General features: G+C 44.2%; 1 protein-coding gene across 1 annotated transcript in view; it reads right to left on the minus strand.

Annotated features, from left to right (window-relative positions):
- The window catches only part of LOC132829004 (procathepsin L-like), a 38,904-nt gene that overhangs the window by 5,346 nt on the left and 14,510 nt on the right, over positions 1 to 19,048 (minus strand). The window contains exons 2-6 of the mRNA XM_060846264.1: positions 18,348 to 18,486; positions 15,882 to 16,004; positions 13,292 to 13,444; positions 9,056 to 9,280; positions 5,951 to 6,116 (exon numbers count right to left, since the gene is read on the minus strand). Of these exons, the coding sequence (XP_060702247.1) occupies positions 5,951 to 6,116; positions 9,056 to 9,280; positions 13,292 to 13,444; positions 15,882 to 16,004; positions 18,348 to 18,479 (799 nt within the window). The 5' untranslated portion in view covers positions 18,480 to 18,486. The remainder of the gene's footprint in view (positions 1 to 5,950; positions 6,117 to 9,055; positions 9,281 to 13,291; positions 13,445 to 15,881; positions 16,005 to 18,347; positions 18,487 to 19,048) is intronic.

A 19,048-nucleotide genomic window follows, 5' to 3' on the forward strand; every position in this document is an offset into this window, starting at 1 on the left:
ATCAAAACTTTTCCGCGTACTCCAATTATCAACTGAAATATATCAAAAAGTTAAAAAAAAAGCTCTGCCTCAATTCATCAAATATGCTCACAGTAAACTAGCTGGAAGCACAGTGCCCCCCAGTCAGAAAGTTCAGGTTCAAGTCCCACATCAAAGACTCAAGTACATTGTTTAAACTGGTACTTCAGTGTAGCATTAACTGGTACTTCAGTGTAGCATTAAAGGGTGTGTTGTGTTGTCAGAGATGTTGTGTTTTTGAATGAAATGTAAACAGAGGCCCTGTCTGGTGTTGGTCCAGTTTGGGAGTACAGCGGGTTAGTTGCACTCAGTGTCCTGACTAATATTAGTCACAGCACCCTAATAGATCACTTTAATTATCATCACATTGTTGTTTACAGAAACTTGCTCTATGGACATTGTCTGCTGCATTTCATCAAAATCTATAGAAGTAGGCATTTGCTATGCTTTCTTTTGTTGGTCAAGAGTATTGGGTACAGGAGTTGGGAGGTCATGTTGGGGCTGTACAGGACATTGGTTAGGCCACTGTTGGAATGTTGCATGCAATTCTGGGCTCCTTCCTATCAGAAAGATGTTGTAAAACTTGAAAAGATTTACAAGAATGTTGCCAGGGTTGGAGGATTTGAGCTATACAGAGAGGCTGAACAGGCTGGGGCTGTTTTCCCTGGAGCATTGGAGGCTGAGGGATCAACTTATAGAGGTTTATAAAATTATGCGGAGCATGGATAGGATAAATAGACAAAGTATTTTCCCTGAGTTGGGGGAGTCCAAAACTTGAGGGCATAGGTTTAGGGTGAGAGGGGAAAGATATAAAACAGACATAAGGTGCAACTTTTTTTACGCAGAGGGTGGTACATGTATGGAATGAGCTGCCAGAGAAAGTGATGGAGGCTGGTACAATTGCAACATTTAAGAGGCATTTGGATGGGTATATGAATAGGAATGGTTTGGAGGGATATAAGCCAGGTGCTGGCAGGTGGGACTACATTGGGTTGGGATACCTGGTTGGCATGGACGGGTTGGACTGAAGGGTCTGTTTCTGTGCTGTACATCTCTATGACTCTGAGTATTCAATTGGCTGCAAGGCATTTTGGAGCATTCTGAAATCATGGAAGCTGCTTTATAAAGTTAGGATTGAATATTGCCAGTTGGCAGCCAAGAGGGCTTTTTTTTTGGACAAATCAAATTTTGTTCATAGATTGCAGTTAGTATTAGGTAGGATTAAACTGACAATAGGTACCTGGACCAATATGGACTTGACTGACAGGACAGGCCTACTAGATTTAGCAACATGACTTTGAATCAGACTTGGTTAATAAGCTACCAACAGGAGATCATTTAGCTAGTGACAGTAGCAAAAAATAGGTTCAATTCACTGTTAAGTCTGAGAAGGTGAAGATTAAGTATGAAGGCTCTAGAGTAAAGTAAAGCTAAATTTAACAGGTTGAGGGAGCAACTGACATCAGCAAATTGATCAAAATGGGTAAATAAGTAGAAACAGGTAAAAATATAGAGGGGTTCAACAAAAAAAAATGAGAATTAGGACGAGAATACACCCTAATGGAAAGGGCTCCAATATCAAATGAAGTGGGGTGAGTGACTGCATAAATGGAGGAATACAGCACACGCTGAAAAGATTCATGTCACCTTTGGGGATTGGGACAGTTATAAAGGGAAGCAGCAGACAACATAATAACAGTAAAAGCTTCAAAAAGGAAGTTTGTAAAGAAACCTTAGAGAGATATCAGGATTCCTACAAAATGGTTTTACAAAGAGAAAGAGGCCTCACAATAAAACAGATGTGAGAAATGTTCGAAGTGAAATTAAGGAAACGGCAAATCTGGTTAGTAATTACTCCACCTATCAGCAATGCTACTGGAATCTATAATCCAGGTTCAGTGCCTGAGCACTAAGAGAAATGTGGATTGTTTAAAAGAGAGAGAGAGAGAGTCGATAAGAATTCAAAGTCATTCACGTCCAACAAAACTGGTCGAGTTTTTTTTGAGGAAGTAATTATAGTCAACAGTGGAATGTCTAAAGGTGTAATTTAAATTCCGACAGACATCCAATAAGGTGCCACACTTGCATAGAGTGGCGGTGAGGCATTTCCAGGAGGCACTGTAGTGTGTGTGTGTGCGCGCCGTATGAGAGGAAACGGAATCGCAACATTAGACCCAGAAATTGCTAATGATAATTACAGCTCGTGGAATTGAAGGCAAATGACTAGCCAGTTAGGGATTGGTTAGGGCTGTAGATGACAGTATTAATGATGGATGCTTCCTAGAAAGCAAGGATAGAAGGAAGTGACGATAGCAGTGTCTATACTTGGACAAAACAGCTGTCGTTTTCAAACCCTTTTTATCATCTTTGCTGTGGACCATGATATTAATGGTGAGCAGCTATAGTCACAATCCCAGAAAGTCACAGCCAATTGTTGGTCACTTTGGTTTCCGGGAAGAATTGATGTGACATCCAGAAATGGGCCTTCTAATTTATTTACTTTTCTCTTTAACTTATTTTCTAACTAGGCAGAAGTGGGTACTACAGATGCTGGAGTCTAGGGTCAAGATTAGAGTGGTGCTGGAAAAGCACAGGTGGTCAGGCAGCATCCGAGCAGCAGGAGAATCAATGTTTTGGGCAAAAGCCCTCCATCAGGAATGACAAATCCAACAGGAATGACGATTCCTGATGAAGGATTTTTGCCCGAAACGTCGGTTTTCCTGCTCCTCAGATGCTGCCTGATCTGCTGTGCTTTTCCAGCACCACTCTAATCATATTTCCTAACCAACCCATTCAGATGTTATTGCACACTTCTGGAACACATGTGACTTGAATCCAGCCCTCCTAGAATTGGTGCAAGGATGCTACCACTGTGCCACAGAAGAGCCTTAGAAATGGGCTTTTTTTTTTAAAACTTTAGATCTATTTTTCTAACCAACCTGCTCAGGGATGTTAGTACATACCTCTGAGGCAGGTGGGACTTGAACCCAGGACTCAGGACGCTACCACTGTGCCACAGGAGACCTCAGAAAAGGACTTGTTATCTTTTGCTCATTAACCAGTTTCACACAGAGCATGAAGACTTGTTGACAGAATCACTTGCGCCATCAATAGGACTCTGAACCTCTATAAAATGTCAAATAAAGTCACTATGGGCCTACTGTACCTGCTTTCTCACCAGACTTAGAGAACTGGTGACAGTTTAACCAGAGGGTCACCGCACCTCAGGCAAAGAAAGAGGTTGAGAAGGAAAATCCTTCCAATTAACCTCAGCTGGTGCAGGAATTGAACCCATATAATTAACGTCACTCTACATTGCTAACCAGCTTCCTAGCCATGATAATTACCCAACTCACTTAAGCTCTAAGCTCTCTGGAGTCTTAACTATTTTATAACAATTCAGGTAAACACAACAGACAATCACAGAGATGAAAGAAAGATTGTCAACATTCTGGGCAATGTAAGCAGGAGCATAAAAATGGCAAAGGTCCAGATTTCTCTGTTCCTGGATTGTCAGAGACGGGGTGTACAACCCAGGATGTGTGTCAGGACCTGCAGAAATCCCCATGTGCTGACCTCTGTAGAAACAGCCTCTGAGCTCAGTTTGAATTTCAAAAGGGGCACTTCCCCACTCCTCAGGGTACTGAAGGAAACACAATCTCCATAAATGTTGGTCACTGTATGACAAACTCACCTAAAAATAAACGAGTCATGAAGACAACTCATATTGGCCTCAACACAATAACTCGGTGCTCATGGTACAATGGGTGAGTGGGGGAGGGGATGAAGGTGATAGGTCAGAGAGGAGGGGTTGGAGTGGGAGACTGGGCGCCTCCTAGCAGAGCACTTTAGGGAATATCTCCGAGATATCTGCACCAATCAACCACGCCGCCCCGTGGCCCAACATTTCAACTCCTCCTCCCACTCTGCCGAGGACATGGAGGTCTTGGGCCTCCTTCACTGCCGCTCCCTCACCACCCGGCGCCTGGAGGAAGAACGCCTCATCTTCCGCCTCAGAACACTTCAACCCCAGGGCATCAATGTGGACTTCAACAGCTTCCTCATTTCCCCTTCCCCCACCTCACCCTAGTTCCAAACGTCCAGCTCAGCACTGTCTCCATGACTTGTCCAACCTGCCTAGCTCCTTTTCCACCTATCCACTCCACCCTCTCCTCCCTGACATATCACCTTCATCCCCTCCCCCACTCACCCATTGTACTCTATGCTACTTTCTCCCCACTCCCACCCTCCTCTAGCTTATCTCTCCACGCTTCAGGCTCTCAGTATGGGTTAAGGTCATGGAGGGATTTGAATGCCAGTATGGGAGATTTTAAAATCAAAATGTTGGTTTAAAAATCAAGATATCACGAGGGACATGGATAAGATAAACAGACAAAGTCTCTTCCCTGGGGTGGGGAGGTCCAGAACTAGAGGGCGTAGGTTTAGGGTGAGAAGGTAAAGGTATAAAAGAGACCTAAGGGGCAACTTTTTCGTGATTGCAACATTTAAGAGGCATTTGGATGGGTATATGAATAGGAAGGGTTTGGAGGGATATGGGCCAGGTGCTGGCAGGTGGGACTAGATTGGGTTGGGATATCTGGTCAGCATGGATGGGTTGGACCGAAGGGTCTACTTCCATGCTGCACATCTCTATGTCTATGACTCTATTCCCCAGTTACATCTCAATCAACATGGTGTTTATAATTAGTGCTTGACATACACCTCAGGCACCCAATCTGACCACAGTCTGCCTGATCCACCCAAACCCCTCACCCAATCACCATTCTACTCCCTCCCCCGTCTACCCATCATCCTGACCCTTTACTCACCTGACATTCTAAACCTGGCACTCTACCTCTCTCATAATTATCTTCTCTCCATTGCCTCTGAGGGGGGCTTTGGGTTCCCTCTGCTCCTATATTACAGAAATGCAGCAGCCTATGCTATGAAAAGGCATTGGGACTTCTAGAAACTTCTCTGCATTACTCTCTCTCAGGATGCCTGCACCTGCATCCAGGTCTACTGGATCCTCCATTGGAAGCACAAAACAATTCCAGCCAAGTAAATATGTACCTTTTTGTACAGTTTGTGTGATATGACAGCTTTAAGAGGTGTATTTTGACCTTTTTTTCTGTTTTACAAAGGAGGGTGAAGACAGAAATGCTGAGCAGTCTGTTCAAAGCCAATCAAATAAACAGCTAGATGCCCTTTTCTGTTTTACCCCAAAAGATTGGAACAATAGAAGCAGCCCGAATGGGTGGGGTCAAGTTCTCATACAACCAGGATTTTTGGTTCGTGCTTTCTGCAGCTACTAGGGTCTTGAAGTTGGATTAAGATACTCTTATTCCTCTCTCTGTTACAGCTAAAAGTTGAGAATCTTTTCCTGCTGCTAGAATTGCATGTGAGAGAAGCTATTTTACTGTATTTGCCTTTCCCAAGGGTGTGTTTATGGGATGTTACTACATTGCAACAGTTGATTGTTATCAGCTTGTTACATTATTTTGTTAAGTATTTCAATAGAGTTACAGTTCAGCCAGTTTTTTTATTTTCATTTTGTCTGTATTTTAACGATGGTGTAAAATTAGCGTATTTTGCTTAAAATCCAGTAGTTTGACGAATCGAATTGGATTTGTAACGCAATGTCTCACACTTAGCTTTAAAATAAGAAACAGTTAGGGTCAAGACTATCTTCTTAATATATTTGGAGTGGGTTTGATGTGGTCCACACATCTGGGTCTAAACGTGGGGTTCAGAGTTAGATTGCAAGATTTGGATCATGATCCATGACATCAGCCTTCTTAATCCCCAATTTCAGTTTGCTCACAAGCATCAGGGATGAATAAAGATTCCCTAAAGCACATAGGAAGAAGCCATACCTTCAGATGAACAAACTTCCCTGAACTGAATACGGAGACTTCCAGTCATAAATTACCTGTATGGTAGAACTGAAAAGACGAATGAGTAGCATCAATGGCAACAGATACGGGTCCAACTTTAGCAACCACCTGAGCTAAGGCTCCTTCATCACCTTGTTTAACAAAAAAGTAATTGGTGCAATTGGTAGCTTTGTACTTGACCTTATAATTACAGGGATCATCCTATTTTGAAAAGAAAACAGGCAGTAAATATAATGTCATCATCATTCTGTTAAAGAAACTGAAATTAATTTATTCCAATAATGCAGGTTGTGGAATATTAAGAGAAAATTAAATGCAGCTAAATTCAAAAGGAAACGTGAATGGCGCAAGTTTAAATATCCCCTTGACCACATTATCCTTCAGTGCAGTTCCTCACTCCCCCATACCAATAGATGAATAAAAATTCCCAAAAGCAAACAGGACGAAGCCATGCCTTCAGATGAATAAGGTTCTCTTGATTGAACACAATAACCCCACTGTAAAGATGGGAGTTAAATCCAGACTGTTGTGTAAATCTAATTTTGGCATCAGGCAAAGAGGGGCCATATTGCTGGCAGTGATCTTTAGGCACAGTGGGTGGGCACCCCCACCTCTCTGCCAGAAGCTCTGGGTTTAAGTCCTCAGGGCTTGGAGGCCACAGAAAGTGTGAGGTAGTGCAGCCAAATAGCTGATTGATGACAATCTGTGAATCCTACCCTGAATGCCCGTGGGAACGGCAAGATAGAGAGTGTTCCCTGGCCAGCCAGACCCCCCCGTGGTCAAGCTCCAGCCTCCTCACATCAAAAGTGCACAGACTCACATCATGAGCAAGTGTCACTCCTGTTCTTAAAAACTACCACATATACAACATTGACTGCTAACAGACTGTACAGATATTAAAGTCTAGGGCCATCTTACATCTCTATTCTTGCAGCCTTTCCATTTTCTATCCAGTTTATAAGTCGCACCACCCACATTTATCAAACTATACTCTGTCTATCAGATTTATTAGAAATTCCTAAAAACCAGGAGCAGAAGGAGGCTATTCAGCCCCTTCAAGCCTGCTCCACCATTCCATATAATCATGGCTGATCCATATTTCAGCTTTCTCTCCACATCTCCCGATGCCTTTAAGTTCTAAACATTTAATCTAACATCTAACCAGATGACCCAAACAAACCAGGTGGAGGGACAGGCAGTGTTGAGGAAGCAGGGAGACTACAGAAGCGCGCAAGAGAGCGAGAGAGAGCGAGAGAGAGCGAGAGAGAGCGAGAGAGAGAGAGCGAGAGAGAGCGAGAGAGAGCGAGCGAGAGAGAGCGAGAGAGAGCGAGAGAGAGCGAGAGAGAGCGAGAGAGAGCGAGAGAGAGCGAGAGAGAGCGAGAGAGAGCGAGAGAGAGCGAGAGAGAGCGAGAGAGAGCGAGAGAGAGCGAGAGAGAGCGAGAGAGAGCGAGAGCGCGAGAGGCAGGTGGAATACAAATGTGGGTGAATGTGAGGTTATGCACTTTGGGAGGAAGAATTGAGGTGTAGGCAACTTTCTAAATGGTAAAGGCTTCAGAAATCTGAAGCACAAGAGGGAATTAGGAGTCCTAGTTCAGGATTCTCTTCAGGTTAACAAGTAGGATCGGTTGGCAGTTAGGAAGGCAAATGCAATGTTAGCATTCATTTCCAGAGGGCTAGAATACAAGAGCAGGGATGTACCGCTGTCACTGTATAGGGCTCTGGTCAGATTGCATCTGGAATATCGTGAGCAGTTTTAGGCCCCACATCTAAGGAAGGATGTGCTAACCTTGGAGGGGGTCCAGAGGAGGTTCACAAGAATGACCCTGAGGATGAGGGGCTTGTCATATGAGGAACAGTTGAAGACTCTGGATCTGGACTTGGAGTTTGGAAAGATAAGGGGTGATATAAAACTTAAACCTACAGAATACTGAGAAGGTTTGCATAGAATAGATGTGGAAAAGATGTTCCCATTAGTAGGAGAGGCTTGGACCTGAAGGCACTGCCTCAGAGAGTAGGGACAACACTTTTGAACTGAAACGAGAAGGAATTTCTTCAGCCAGAGGGTGATGAATCTGTGGAGGCCAAGTCATCGAGTGTCTTTAAGACAGAGATAGATAGATAGATTGTTGGTTTAGTAAGGGGATCAGGGGTTATGGTGAGAAGATAGGTGAATGTGGAGTTGAGGAATATATCAACCACGATCGAATGTAGAACAAATTTTACTCTACAAGCTAAATCGCCTAATTCTGTTCTTAAATCTTATGGGCTTATTTACTTTATGGTCTTCCATATTTTGAATATATTCAGTGACTTGGGGTTCCCAGCCTTTAGAGGTAGAGAATTCCACAGGTTTACTCATCTTTGAATGAAGACGTGTTTTCTCATCTCAATCCTTAAAGGCCTTTCCCTTATCCAAGACTATCTTCTAGGGTTTTAGACTTGCAAACCAAGGAAAACATCCTCCCTGCAAAAACTCTGTCCATCCTTGTTAGAATGTTATACATTTCAACCTGATTCCCACTCATCCTTCTAAGCCCTAGTGAATACAGACCCAGTTAAACCAATCTCTCCTCACAAGATAGCCCTGCCACCCCTGGTATCATCACGGTGAACCTCCACAACAGTCCCTCTTGGGTACAGGGACCAAAACAGCATACATTACTCCAGGAGTTGTCTCACCAAGGCCACTGTATAACTGCAGGAAGACAACCCTACTTCAGAACACTACCCAGCCCAGTTGCTCAGGCACACTTTGCCAAGTTGTATCTGTGGTCACCTTTCCCCAAAATTAACCAAAACACTTGGAATGTGTAGGCCCAAGTGCCCTCTCCATCTCCTCACACAGGCTCCATCAGGGCTCAACTCAAAAATAGGTAGTTTAGCTGACAGTGGTCAATTAAAGTAATCCTCCTGCCTTATCTCACACCAATATATTAGTCTGGGCTGGATTTGAACCTATGGTTACAAAGGGTTGAAGGGCAGCATCTAACCCATAGCAACAACCCAACCACTTATGGATATTGCTGGACCTACAAAGAACTTATTCAAGTGTCAACAGAACAAGTAGTATCTGTAATATACAACAAGACAATCATTGTAAGATTAATCCAGTGGAGTCAAAAAGAAATGGATTTACTCACTTGGCCGGTGTATGGGTATCCAGTCTCAGAATCAATCCCGTTGTTTTCATGTACATATAAGAAGGCATTTTCCATCCATCCACCACCACAGCCTTGGTTCCCCTGTGGCCCTGAGCAATCTACCAGGTTCTGCTCACTCAGTGGGATGAGCTTTCCTGTCTTCTTAAAGGTCTGTCCCTCCAATGCTCCCGTTGAACTGAAAGCCCAACATGAGCCACAGCTACCCTGAAACCACACAATTCCACAGCTTCAGAAGAGGAGAAACTTTCCATTTTATTACAAAATCCACCACAGTTTAAATATCACTTGACCATCGCTGTTTCAAAACCTTGCCATTAGGTTTGCGACCAAGTGAGATTCATCCAGAAAATGAGCCATTTTGAGGATAGCATCACGGACACACAACCAACGGGTTTCTTGTTCCTCAATCTAAAACTCTCCCGTTAAACAAAAAAAAAGACAGAGTTAGAGATTCATAGGCTCTGTTTCCATGTTGTATGACTCTTTGGTCTAAGCAGACCATGCTCGCAAACTAAACTAGTCCCATCTGCCTGCACTTGGCCCATATCCCTCCAAACACTTTTTATTCCTGAACTTATCTACATGGCTTTTAGACATTGTGACTGTACCCACATCCATCACTTCCTCGGGAAGTTCATTCCATACACGGACCACTCAAAAAAAATCCTTGCCCTTCAGGTCCTTTTTAAAGTCATTCTCCTCTCACCTTAAGAATATGTCCCTTCGTCTTTAAATCCCCCACCCTGGGGAAGAAATACCTGCCAGTCACCTCCCTCATGATTTTATAAATCTCTGAGATCACCTCTTAACCTCCAGTGAAAAAAAGTCCCAGCCTATTATGGGCGGCACAGTGGTTAGCACTGTTGCCTCGCAGCGCCAGAGACCGGGGTTCAATTCCTGCCTCAGGCGACTGACTGTGTGGAGTTTGTACATTCTCCCTGTGTCTGCGTGGGTTTCCTCCAGGTGCCCCGGTTTCCTCCCACAGTCCAAAAATGGACAGGTTAGGTGAATTGGCCATGCTAAATTGCCCGTAGTGTTAGTTGAAGGGGTAAAATGTAGGGGTTGTGGGTCAGTATGGACTTGTTGGGCCGAAGGGCCTGTTTCCACACTGTCAGTAATCTAATCTATATAATACCACATGGTCAATATTCAACATTCTCCCTATCCAGCCTCCCCTTACAAATCAAACCCTCCATTCCCTGCAATATCCTGGTAAATCTTTTCTGAACCCTCTCTGGCTTAACAATCTCCTTCTTTTAACAAGGTGAGCAAAACTCTGAAAGATTCAATAACCTTTGGCCTCACTGTTGTACTGGTCTTGGCCCAGACTGTCAGTGCATTGGCTGAGGAAGGTCTATCAAATGGTGGGGAGGAAGGTGTGTTGGGATCCAAGTCCAGGATTTTCTGTCAATCTGGTATTAACGTTCAGATGCCAGCTCACAAGTAGAGCTCCTGCCCTTCTCCACACTACTGTGGGAAGTTCCATAATGTTGAAAGAGTTGGACCCATCCCATTTGGAGGCACGGTTAGGAAGAGGAGCCGTGAATGTCACGGAAGCCTCATAACAAAGGCTAAACCAAAATAGAAAAATGCAGTGCTGGAAAAAAAACACAGCAGGCCAGGCAGCATCCATAAGTCCGAAACGTCGATTCTCCTGCTCCTCGGATGCTGCCTGGCCTGCTGTGTTTTTCCAGCACCACATTTTTCAACTCTGGTACTCCAGCATCTGCAGTCCTTACTTTCTCCTCGCTAAACCAAAGTAGCCATGATGTGGAGGTGTTGGACTGGGATGGGCAAGGTAAAAAAAATCACACAACACCAGGCTATAGTCCAATAGGTTTATTTGAAGTACAAGTTTTCAGAGCATTTCTAATGACTAGCTCCCTGACAAGAGCGTTGCTCCGAAAGCTTGTAATTCCAAATAAACCTGTTAGACTATAACCTGGTGTTGTGTGATTTTTAAACTTAAACCAAACTAGTACAGCCATCTGCTCCTGCATTCTTGACTGACAAACCATTTGTTTTGAAATTGGAAAAAATAATGAGTTTCATTGGACTATAGTACTTGGAGATATAATGAGTTCAGCTGTTTAAAATACGAGTGGCAGAATGCATATAAAAAATCTGATGAACCACAACTCAAAAGCAGCCTTGTGTACACAGTCGGACTGACAGTTTTAAAGGGGTTATCAAATGATTATCTGTATTTCATGTGGTTACTGAATAAATTGTCTTCATTGGTACAACTGAATAACCAATGGAGGGGACGAAATAACTGCACAGAGGACAGTAACCCACTCACTAAGTCACCCTTTATTTGCCAGCTGTAGGCAGGGAGTTCAGTCAGTTGCCTGAACTGGTTATGTTGGTCGGCCTGGACTTTGATTGGAGCCATTAACCTGGGCCAATCAAGTATTTGGCAGTAAAAAAAAAAGTGAGGATTGCAGATGCTGAAGATCAGAGTCAAGAGTATGGTGCTGGAAAGACACAGCAGGTCAGGCAGCATCCGAGGAGCAGGAGAATTGACGTTTCGGGCATAAGCCCTTCTTCAGGAATCCTGATAAAAGGCTTAAGCCTGAAGTGTCAACTCTCCTGCTCCTAGGGTGCTGCCTGACCGGCTGTGTCTTTCCAGCACCATACCCCAATCAAGTATCTCATAGCCAACACATTCTACCTGGTTTAAAAGACATCAGTTGTTTTCAAGGCTTAGTTTTACTTTGGAATGAAATGCGTTCTACAAGTTCATTATTTTCACATCCATTTCAAGACCTTCTCCATCACACTCTTGTCTTTTACTATCCTCCTCAGAATCATACCTGGTGAACCAGCAGGCCTGATCCAATCTCCCTGTGAATATACGGAGGATAGGACACCCATAACAAACATGGATCATTTCTTGACTCTACTTCCCATCTCTTTCGTGAAAATTAGGCCCCAAATGTAGGATTTTGGCAGCAAACCCCAATGAGTTTATGTCCTGATTTACTAATCAAATGCTCAAATCTCTGTCAATCTACACATAGATTAGATTAGATTAGACTTACAGTGTGGAAACAGGCCCTTCGGCCCAACAAGTCCACACCGACCCGCCGAAGCGAAACCCACCCATACCCCTACATTACCCCTTACCTAACACTCCGGGCAATTTAGCATGGCCAATTCACCTGACCCGCACATCTTTGGACTGTGGGAGGAAACCGGAGCACCCGGAGGAAACCCACGCAGACACGGGGAGAACGTGCAAACTCCACACAGTCAGTCGCCTGAGTCGGGAATTGAACCCGGGTCTTCAGGCGCTGTGAGGCAGCAGTGCTAACCACTGTGCCACCGTGCCGCCCACAAAGGGTCCTTCCTTTCATCAATTGGATCATTCCCCTAATTATATGGAGTCTGATGTTCCACACGCATAATGAGATTTGAACCAAACAAGTCCCAAAGATCATAAATTAAGGATTCTTTATTCCAAGAGCATCAAGTCATTACAAATATTAAGGAAAATGAAGGTTATACAAGGAAGTATTTACAGAATGTACGGGGAATGAAACCTGTGGTTCACATTGGGCTAAGAAATCCTTTATCCTGTCTGCACCTTCTTCTCACAAGGCCTTGTTACCCCCAAAGACATCTTTTCTCCCCCCTCCCCAGACCATCAGTCAGTTTGACTGCTCTAGCTGCACTCCCTCACCATCACCACTTGCTGGTGGGAGGTCTCAGCACAACTCCCCAGCTCAGTACTTGTCCTCACTGTCACTACGCAATGGTGCAGGTTCCGGTACAAGTGGAATGTCAGCATTAAAACTAAAAGGTGGGGCTTGCATTACTTCCTTCAGCAGTACTCCACACTTACAGAAGATTCTGCTGGATATATGGCACCAGAAATAGCCCAACTAGTCCAAGCGAATATTTATGCTGGAATCAAATCTCCACCCATCTCTTCTATAAATTTATCATAGCAGCATCCTATTTCCTTTAGCTTGACACTCTTGTCCATTTTCCCTTAAATAAAGCCACTCTATTCACATACTTTGGATTGTAACTCGGGTAGACCTTCTTAAACACCGTCAGACTGAAGTCACTAAAAATAAACTGAAGGTCAGGAACGCGTAAAACGCTTCACTCTGTCTGGATCCAAATTGTCAGTGCAGCCACACTTCTGCCTACCACTGATAAGGAATCGGTTCTCCAACTTATTCTTCAAATGAAACTCTTTTGTACCTGGTTCTTCACTGGAGTGACATATCCCTCATCTCGCCAGTCGACATTCTTGGGAATCTCAGCCAGCTCAGGGATCCTTGCGAGTGGTCTGGACGAGTTCCTGGGTTTAAAGTGTCGGAATCCATTCATCCGCTCATTGAACTCCTCCAAGGTCTGAAAGATGACAAGATTCCCAGAAAGGGGTCAGCATCAAATCGACAGAAAGAACCAAAATCGGAGTTAAGAGCTCCCAAAACGTCCTCAGGAAAATCCATTTTCCAAGCTGCTGGGAGAACATCCCCAGCCCTTCTTGAAGCAACAAGAAATAACAAAGTGTGAAATTACTGTGAAATCCAAAAGGTCCTGAAGCGCTACTTCAGAACATAGGAGCATTCCTGCCCCCATCATCCAAAAAGCAGGTGGGACTCCCATCCTGACCAATCACAGTCCCACAACCATATAATAGAGGAACAAGCCCCACCCCTCAATGTCTGCAGCAATGGGGGACTGTAAAACTTTACCCAAGGTGACTGTACAGTTTGCACCCTTTCTTTGGCAGAGTGATCCAGTTTGGCCCAAACTCGTGGCCTATAAAACTTTCCCCCTCCAGCATCTATCCAGGTTCCTTTGTGAAAATTGGTTTCCAACAACTCAGGAATTGCAGCCCAAGTCATAACACAGATTTAAGGTAACATGATGCAGAGATTCTATGTCCCTTGACTTTTAGACTTTTCTGCTACTGGAAACAGTTTTTTGATACTCACTCTTCATAAATACCTCGTCTAAATATATTCCCCTCTAAAAGGAGAGCAACTCCAGCTCTTCACTGCCCACATCCCCAGTACCAATCTAGTCAACTTCTTCTGTACCCTCTCCAAGGCTTTGAAAAGGGCCCAGTCTTCCATTCTAGGAGTGCAGGGAGGGAAGAAGCGTGCCTGACCCTCTTGGCCCACAAGCAATCCAAAGGAGGCTGTCAACTTATCAAAAGATAAATCCTTGCCTCTCTTTAGTTGCTGAACTTCCCATAACCTAGACCAAAGTTAAATATGGAAACTTGATTCGATGAGAGTCAAGTAACAATTATAATTTTTAAATTTTTTAACATATTATGTATCTATAACATACATATGGGAGTCAGTTTAGTTTGGATGGCTGGTTTGCAATGCAGTGTGATGCCAACGTGTGGGTTCTGTTCCAACACCAGCTGAGGTTACCACAAAGGACTCTCCTTCTCAACCTCTCCCCTCATCTCAGGCATGACGACCCTCAGTTTTAAACACCACCAGTCATCTCTCTCTAATAAAAGCGTGGCCCCTATGGTCTGGTAAGACTGTGACAACTTGACTTTTTTAAATTCATTAAAAGTATCAGAAGATTTTAAAGAACACACTTATCTCCTAGGAGTGAATTAGTTGCTCAGCCCCCCCATCCCATTCTAATGGCAAACCAATTAAACCCAAAATTGAAACAGGTTTCAAATTTTAAAAACTTTTTACAGGTCACCAGATCCAAACCTTCCCATTTCTGGGATTTAACATCAGGTTTAGATGGGCACCAATATTCTGAGGAAGTACTTTGTTTCAGCTCTAACTCGGTGTCTGCTGTTCACTAGTCACTCCCATAGTCTGCTGTAGATTACTTTCCCCATCAGTTTTTTTTAACCCCAATATTTCATAATGCTAAAGGAGAGGGAGGAATGGTGGATCAGTGGGGAGTACTGCTACCTCACAACACCAGGGATCCAGGTTCAATTCTACCCTTGGCCAACTGTGTGCACTTTGCATGTTACATAGAAACATAGAAAAATACAGCGCAGTACAGGCCCTTCGGCCCTCGATGTTGCGCCGATCCAAGCCCACCTAACCTACACTAGCCCACTATCCTCCATATGTCAATCCAATGCCCGTTTAAATGCCCATAAAGAGGGAGAGTCCACCACTGCTACTGGCAGGGCATTCCACAAACTCACAACTCGCTGAGTAAAGAATCTACCCCTAACATCTGTCCTATACCTATCACCCCTTAATTTAAAGCTATGCCCCTCGTAATAGCTGACTCCATACATGGAAAAAGGTTCTCATGGTCAACCCTATCTAAACCCCTAATCATCTTGTACACCTCTATCAAGTCACCTCTAAACCTTCTTTTCTCCAATGAAAACAGCCCCAAGTGCCTCAGCCTTTCCTCATACGATCTTCCTATCATACCAGGCAACATCCTGGTAAATCTCCTCTGCACCCGTTCCAGTGCCTCCACATCGTTCCTATAGTACGGCGACCAGAACTGCACACAATACTCCAGATGCAGCCGCACCAGAGTCTTATACAACTGCAACATGATACATGTTTTGTTCTCCTCATGTTTGTGTGGGTTTGCTCTGATTTCCTCCCCCAGACCAAATGATGTGCAGATTAGGTGAATTGGTCATGCCAAATTACCTGTTGTGTCCAGGGAGGGTGTGCTAGCTGTGGTAAATGCAGGGATAAGGCAGAGGGTATGGATCTATGCGGATAGGGTAGGTGTGGACTTGATGGGCTGAATGGCCTGCTTCCACACTCTTAGGATTTTAATCTACTCAAAGCCTTTCCCAGCTTAATACATTCTCACTTACCATGTCTCCAAAGTGGTTCATCTTAAGATTAAAGCTGTGTTTACCCAGCGAGTACTCCAAGTTGTGATTTTCAATAAATCTAAAGTTTTTCTCCCACACCATTCTCCGAACACCTTCTTCATTCTGAGGAAAAAAAAGTTACAAAATTAATTACTTGAGTCAGTTTGAAAGGTGAAAAAGATTTTCCTCAAATCCTCTCTAAACCTCCTACCCTTCACCTTAAAATTACACCCCTTGTTAGTTGGAACAACCAATAAGGGGAATGGCTGCTTTCTACCCTGCCCCTCACAATGTTATACACCTCTAATCAGGCCCCTCTCAGCCTTCGCTACACTAAAGAAAACAACTAGAGCTCATCCAGTCTCTCTTCATTGCTGAGCTGCTAAGTCTCAGGCAACATCCTGGTGGATTTCCACTGCACCCTCTCCATTGCAATCACAGCTTTCCCACTGTGTGGTGACCAGAATTTTGGAATCTGGCACACAGGAAGATGTTTACAGTTGTTGGAGGTCATTGATCTCAGCTCCAGGACATCTCTGCAGCAGTTCCTCAGGGTAGTGGCCTCCACCCAACCATCCTCAGCTGCTTCATCAATGGCCATCCCTCCATCAGAAGGAGAGAGGTGGGGATGTTCGCCAATGAATGCTCAACACCACTCAACTCCTCAGACACCGAAGATGTCCATGTTCAAATGCAACAAGATCTGAACAATACCGAGCCTTGGGCTTACAAGTGGCAAGTACCAAGTACCATTTGTGCCACACAAATGCCAGGCAATGACCATCGCCAATAAGAGACAGACAAGCTAATCACCACCCCTTGATGTTCAATGTTGACACCATCACTGAATCGTCCACTGTCAACATCCTTGGAGGTCACCATTGACCAAAATCTCTACTGAACTTGCCACAAAAAGACAGTGGCTACAAGAGCAGGTTAGGGGCAAGGAATACTGGGAAGTGGTGGCCAAGTGGTATTATTGCTAGACAGTTAGTACACAAACACAGCCAATGCCATCACCCAAGATGGGAGTCAGGGAATGGAGATACACAGGGCCACGTCCTCCTGTAGGAGGTACATCAGGAGGCAGCTCCAGGGCAACAAAAAAAAAACAAAAGAAAAACGTGACTGGAGCTGGAAAGACAATGCTGGAGCAGTGTGGCTGTGGCTGGACCTGCCCCGTGAGCCCATACCCAGCCACGCTCTGCAGTGAGGAACCAAACACCATCTCGGCCATCTTGGAATATCGTGGATGAAAGAATCTAAAAGAATCATCCATAGTGTCACACCACAAACTTGAAAGACAAAAAGTTGCAAAGAATTCAACTCCAGGACCCTTCAGCAGCAAAAACTTTCAAAGAACAACACTGCAAAATGACTGAAATTGGACACAGGCACAGACACAGTTGGTTGGAATTGTAGCCAAATTCCACTATTAATTAGTTAATAGCCAAGTCAGGTTGTGAAGCTTCACTTGTTTACTTGCGAGATCTTATTTTGGTTGCCACGTGCAATAATGTTTAAATAGTTGTTTCAATGTTTGATTGTCTGAGAGATTTTATGCTAAGTAGCCGAATTAAAAGGTCACTTGTGGCAATTTATCCCCAAGAAGGGAGGAGCGAGAACAAGAGCGAGAGCATCACTTCACAAGGGAAGGGGAGACTCAGATGATGGAGAAGGGACTTGACAGGGAGAAGGATGAAATGATATTCAGGTTGCGGTCATGCTCCCAGTAACTTTTCTTTCTTTAGATAGAGTTGAGAGATTTAGAGATACACACACAAAGACAGAGCGAGAGCCAGAGCCAGAGCCAGAGCCAGAGTGATGTGCAGAGTGACACAGAGAGAGAGAGCGAGAGAGACAGAGAGAGGGAGGCACACACACACAGGGACACAGAGAGAGCGAGACGGAGCGAGGAACGCAAAAGAAAGAAAGAGCAAGGGAAAGCTCAGGGTGATGGCCCACTCACTTCCCAAATTCACTTCCATGTAAATTCTGCTGGGGCCAGCAGAGAGAGCGCACCGATCAGAGCTGAACCACAGAGAGCACTCGTTACACCTAACCCTTTAACTCAGCCCAGTCACCATGCCCTGCCCTTACACAAATTAAGGCTAAATCTTTCTTCATCTCTCTCTAGTTCTGCTTATTGAACCAAAAAGGCAAAAAAACTGGCTGATAGAAACTACCATCCAGAAGTGTCAATTAATTACTCATTTAAATTATCAATGTATTTTTTTTTGAGGTTTCTCAATAAGAAATCCATGGTCACAGTAGCAGCCCCCTTCTCTTTCTGAAATTTAGTCATAATCTCCAGGGGAACAGAAAGATTATTTTAAAAATGTGCTCCCCACACAATCCTGTGACACGAGGTTTGCCATCCCTGCTCTAGATTATTGCTAGTGACATTATCACCACAGCAGCATTTTCTGAGCCACCCTCAGGAAGTTTACTGTTCTGTTCACTCACCTCGGTGTACTGTTTCTGATGAAGCACCTTCCATTTCTCCCAGCCTTCAGTCAACAGTGGATCAACCAACAACGGCGAAGCAGTAACAGCCACAATCTGCAAAGTCCCCAGAATCAGCAGGACCATCATCATGGCTTTTCTGGGGGTGGGGGAAAAAAAAAAATCAGGAAAACATCTCATAACGTCTTCTTTTGATTGTTAGGAGTTTCTTCATTCCATGAATTGCATTAGAAGCATTTAGTCTTTCACATATCAACATTGCTGTTAGAAAACAAACATTATCGGACAATATCTCACGCACAAGGACTAGGAAGTCTTGCTACAATTTGAGTCTAGAGATGTACAGCACAGAAACAGACCCTTTGGTTCAAATGCCGTCCATGCCGACCAGATATCCCAATCTAATCTAGTCCCACCTGCCAGCACCTGGCCCATATCCCTCCAAACCCTTCCTATTCATATACCCATCCAGATGCCTTTTAAAATGTTGCGATTGTACCAGCCTCCACCATTTCCTCAAGTTGCCTTTTAGGTCTCCCTTAGGTCTTTTCCCTAAACCTATACCCTCTAGTTCTTGAATCTCCCACCCCAGGGAAGAGACTGTGTCTATTTATCCTATCTATGCCCTTCATGATTTTATAAACCTCTATAAAGTCACCCCTCAGCCTCTGCGATTGTACAGAACTTTGGTGGGACCACTG

This window comes from Hemiscyllium ocellatum, chromosome 28, assembly GCF_020745735.1.
Source record: "Hemiscyllium ocellatum isolate sHemOce1 chromosome 28, sHemOce1.pat.X.cur, whole genome shotgun sequence".
Classification (NCBI taxonomy): Eukaryota; Metazoa; Chordata; class Chondrichthyes; order Orectolobiformes; family Hemiscylliidae; genus Hemiscyllium; species Hemiscyllium ocellatum.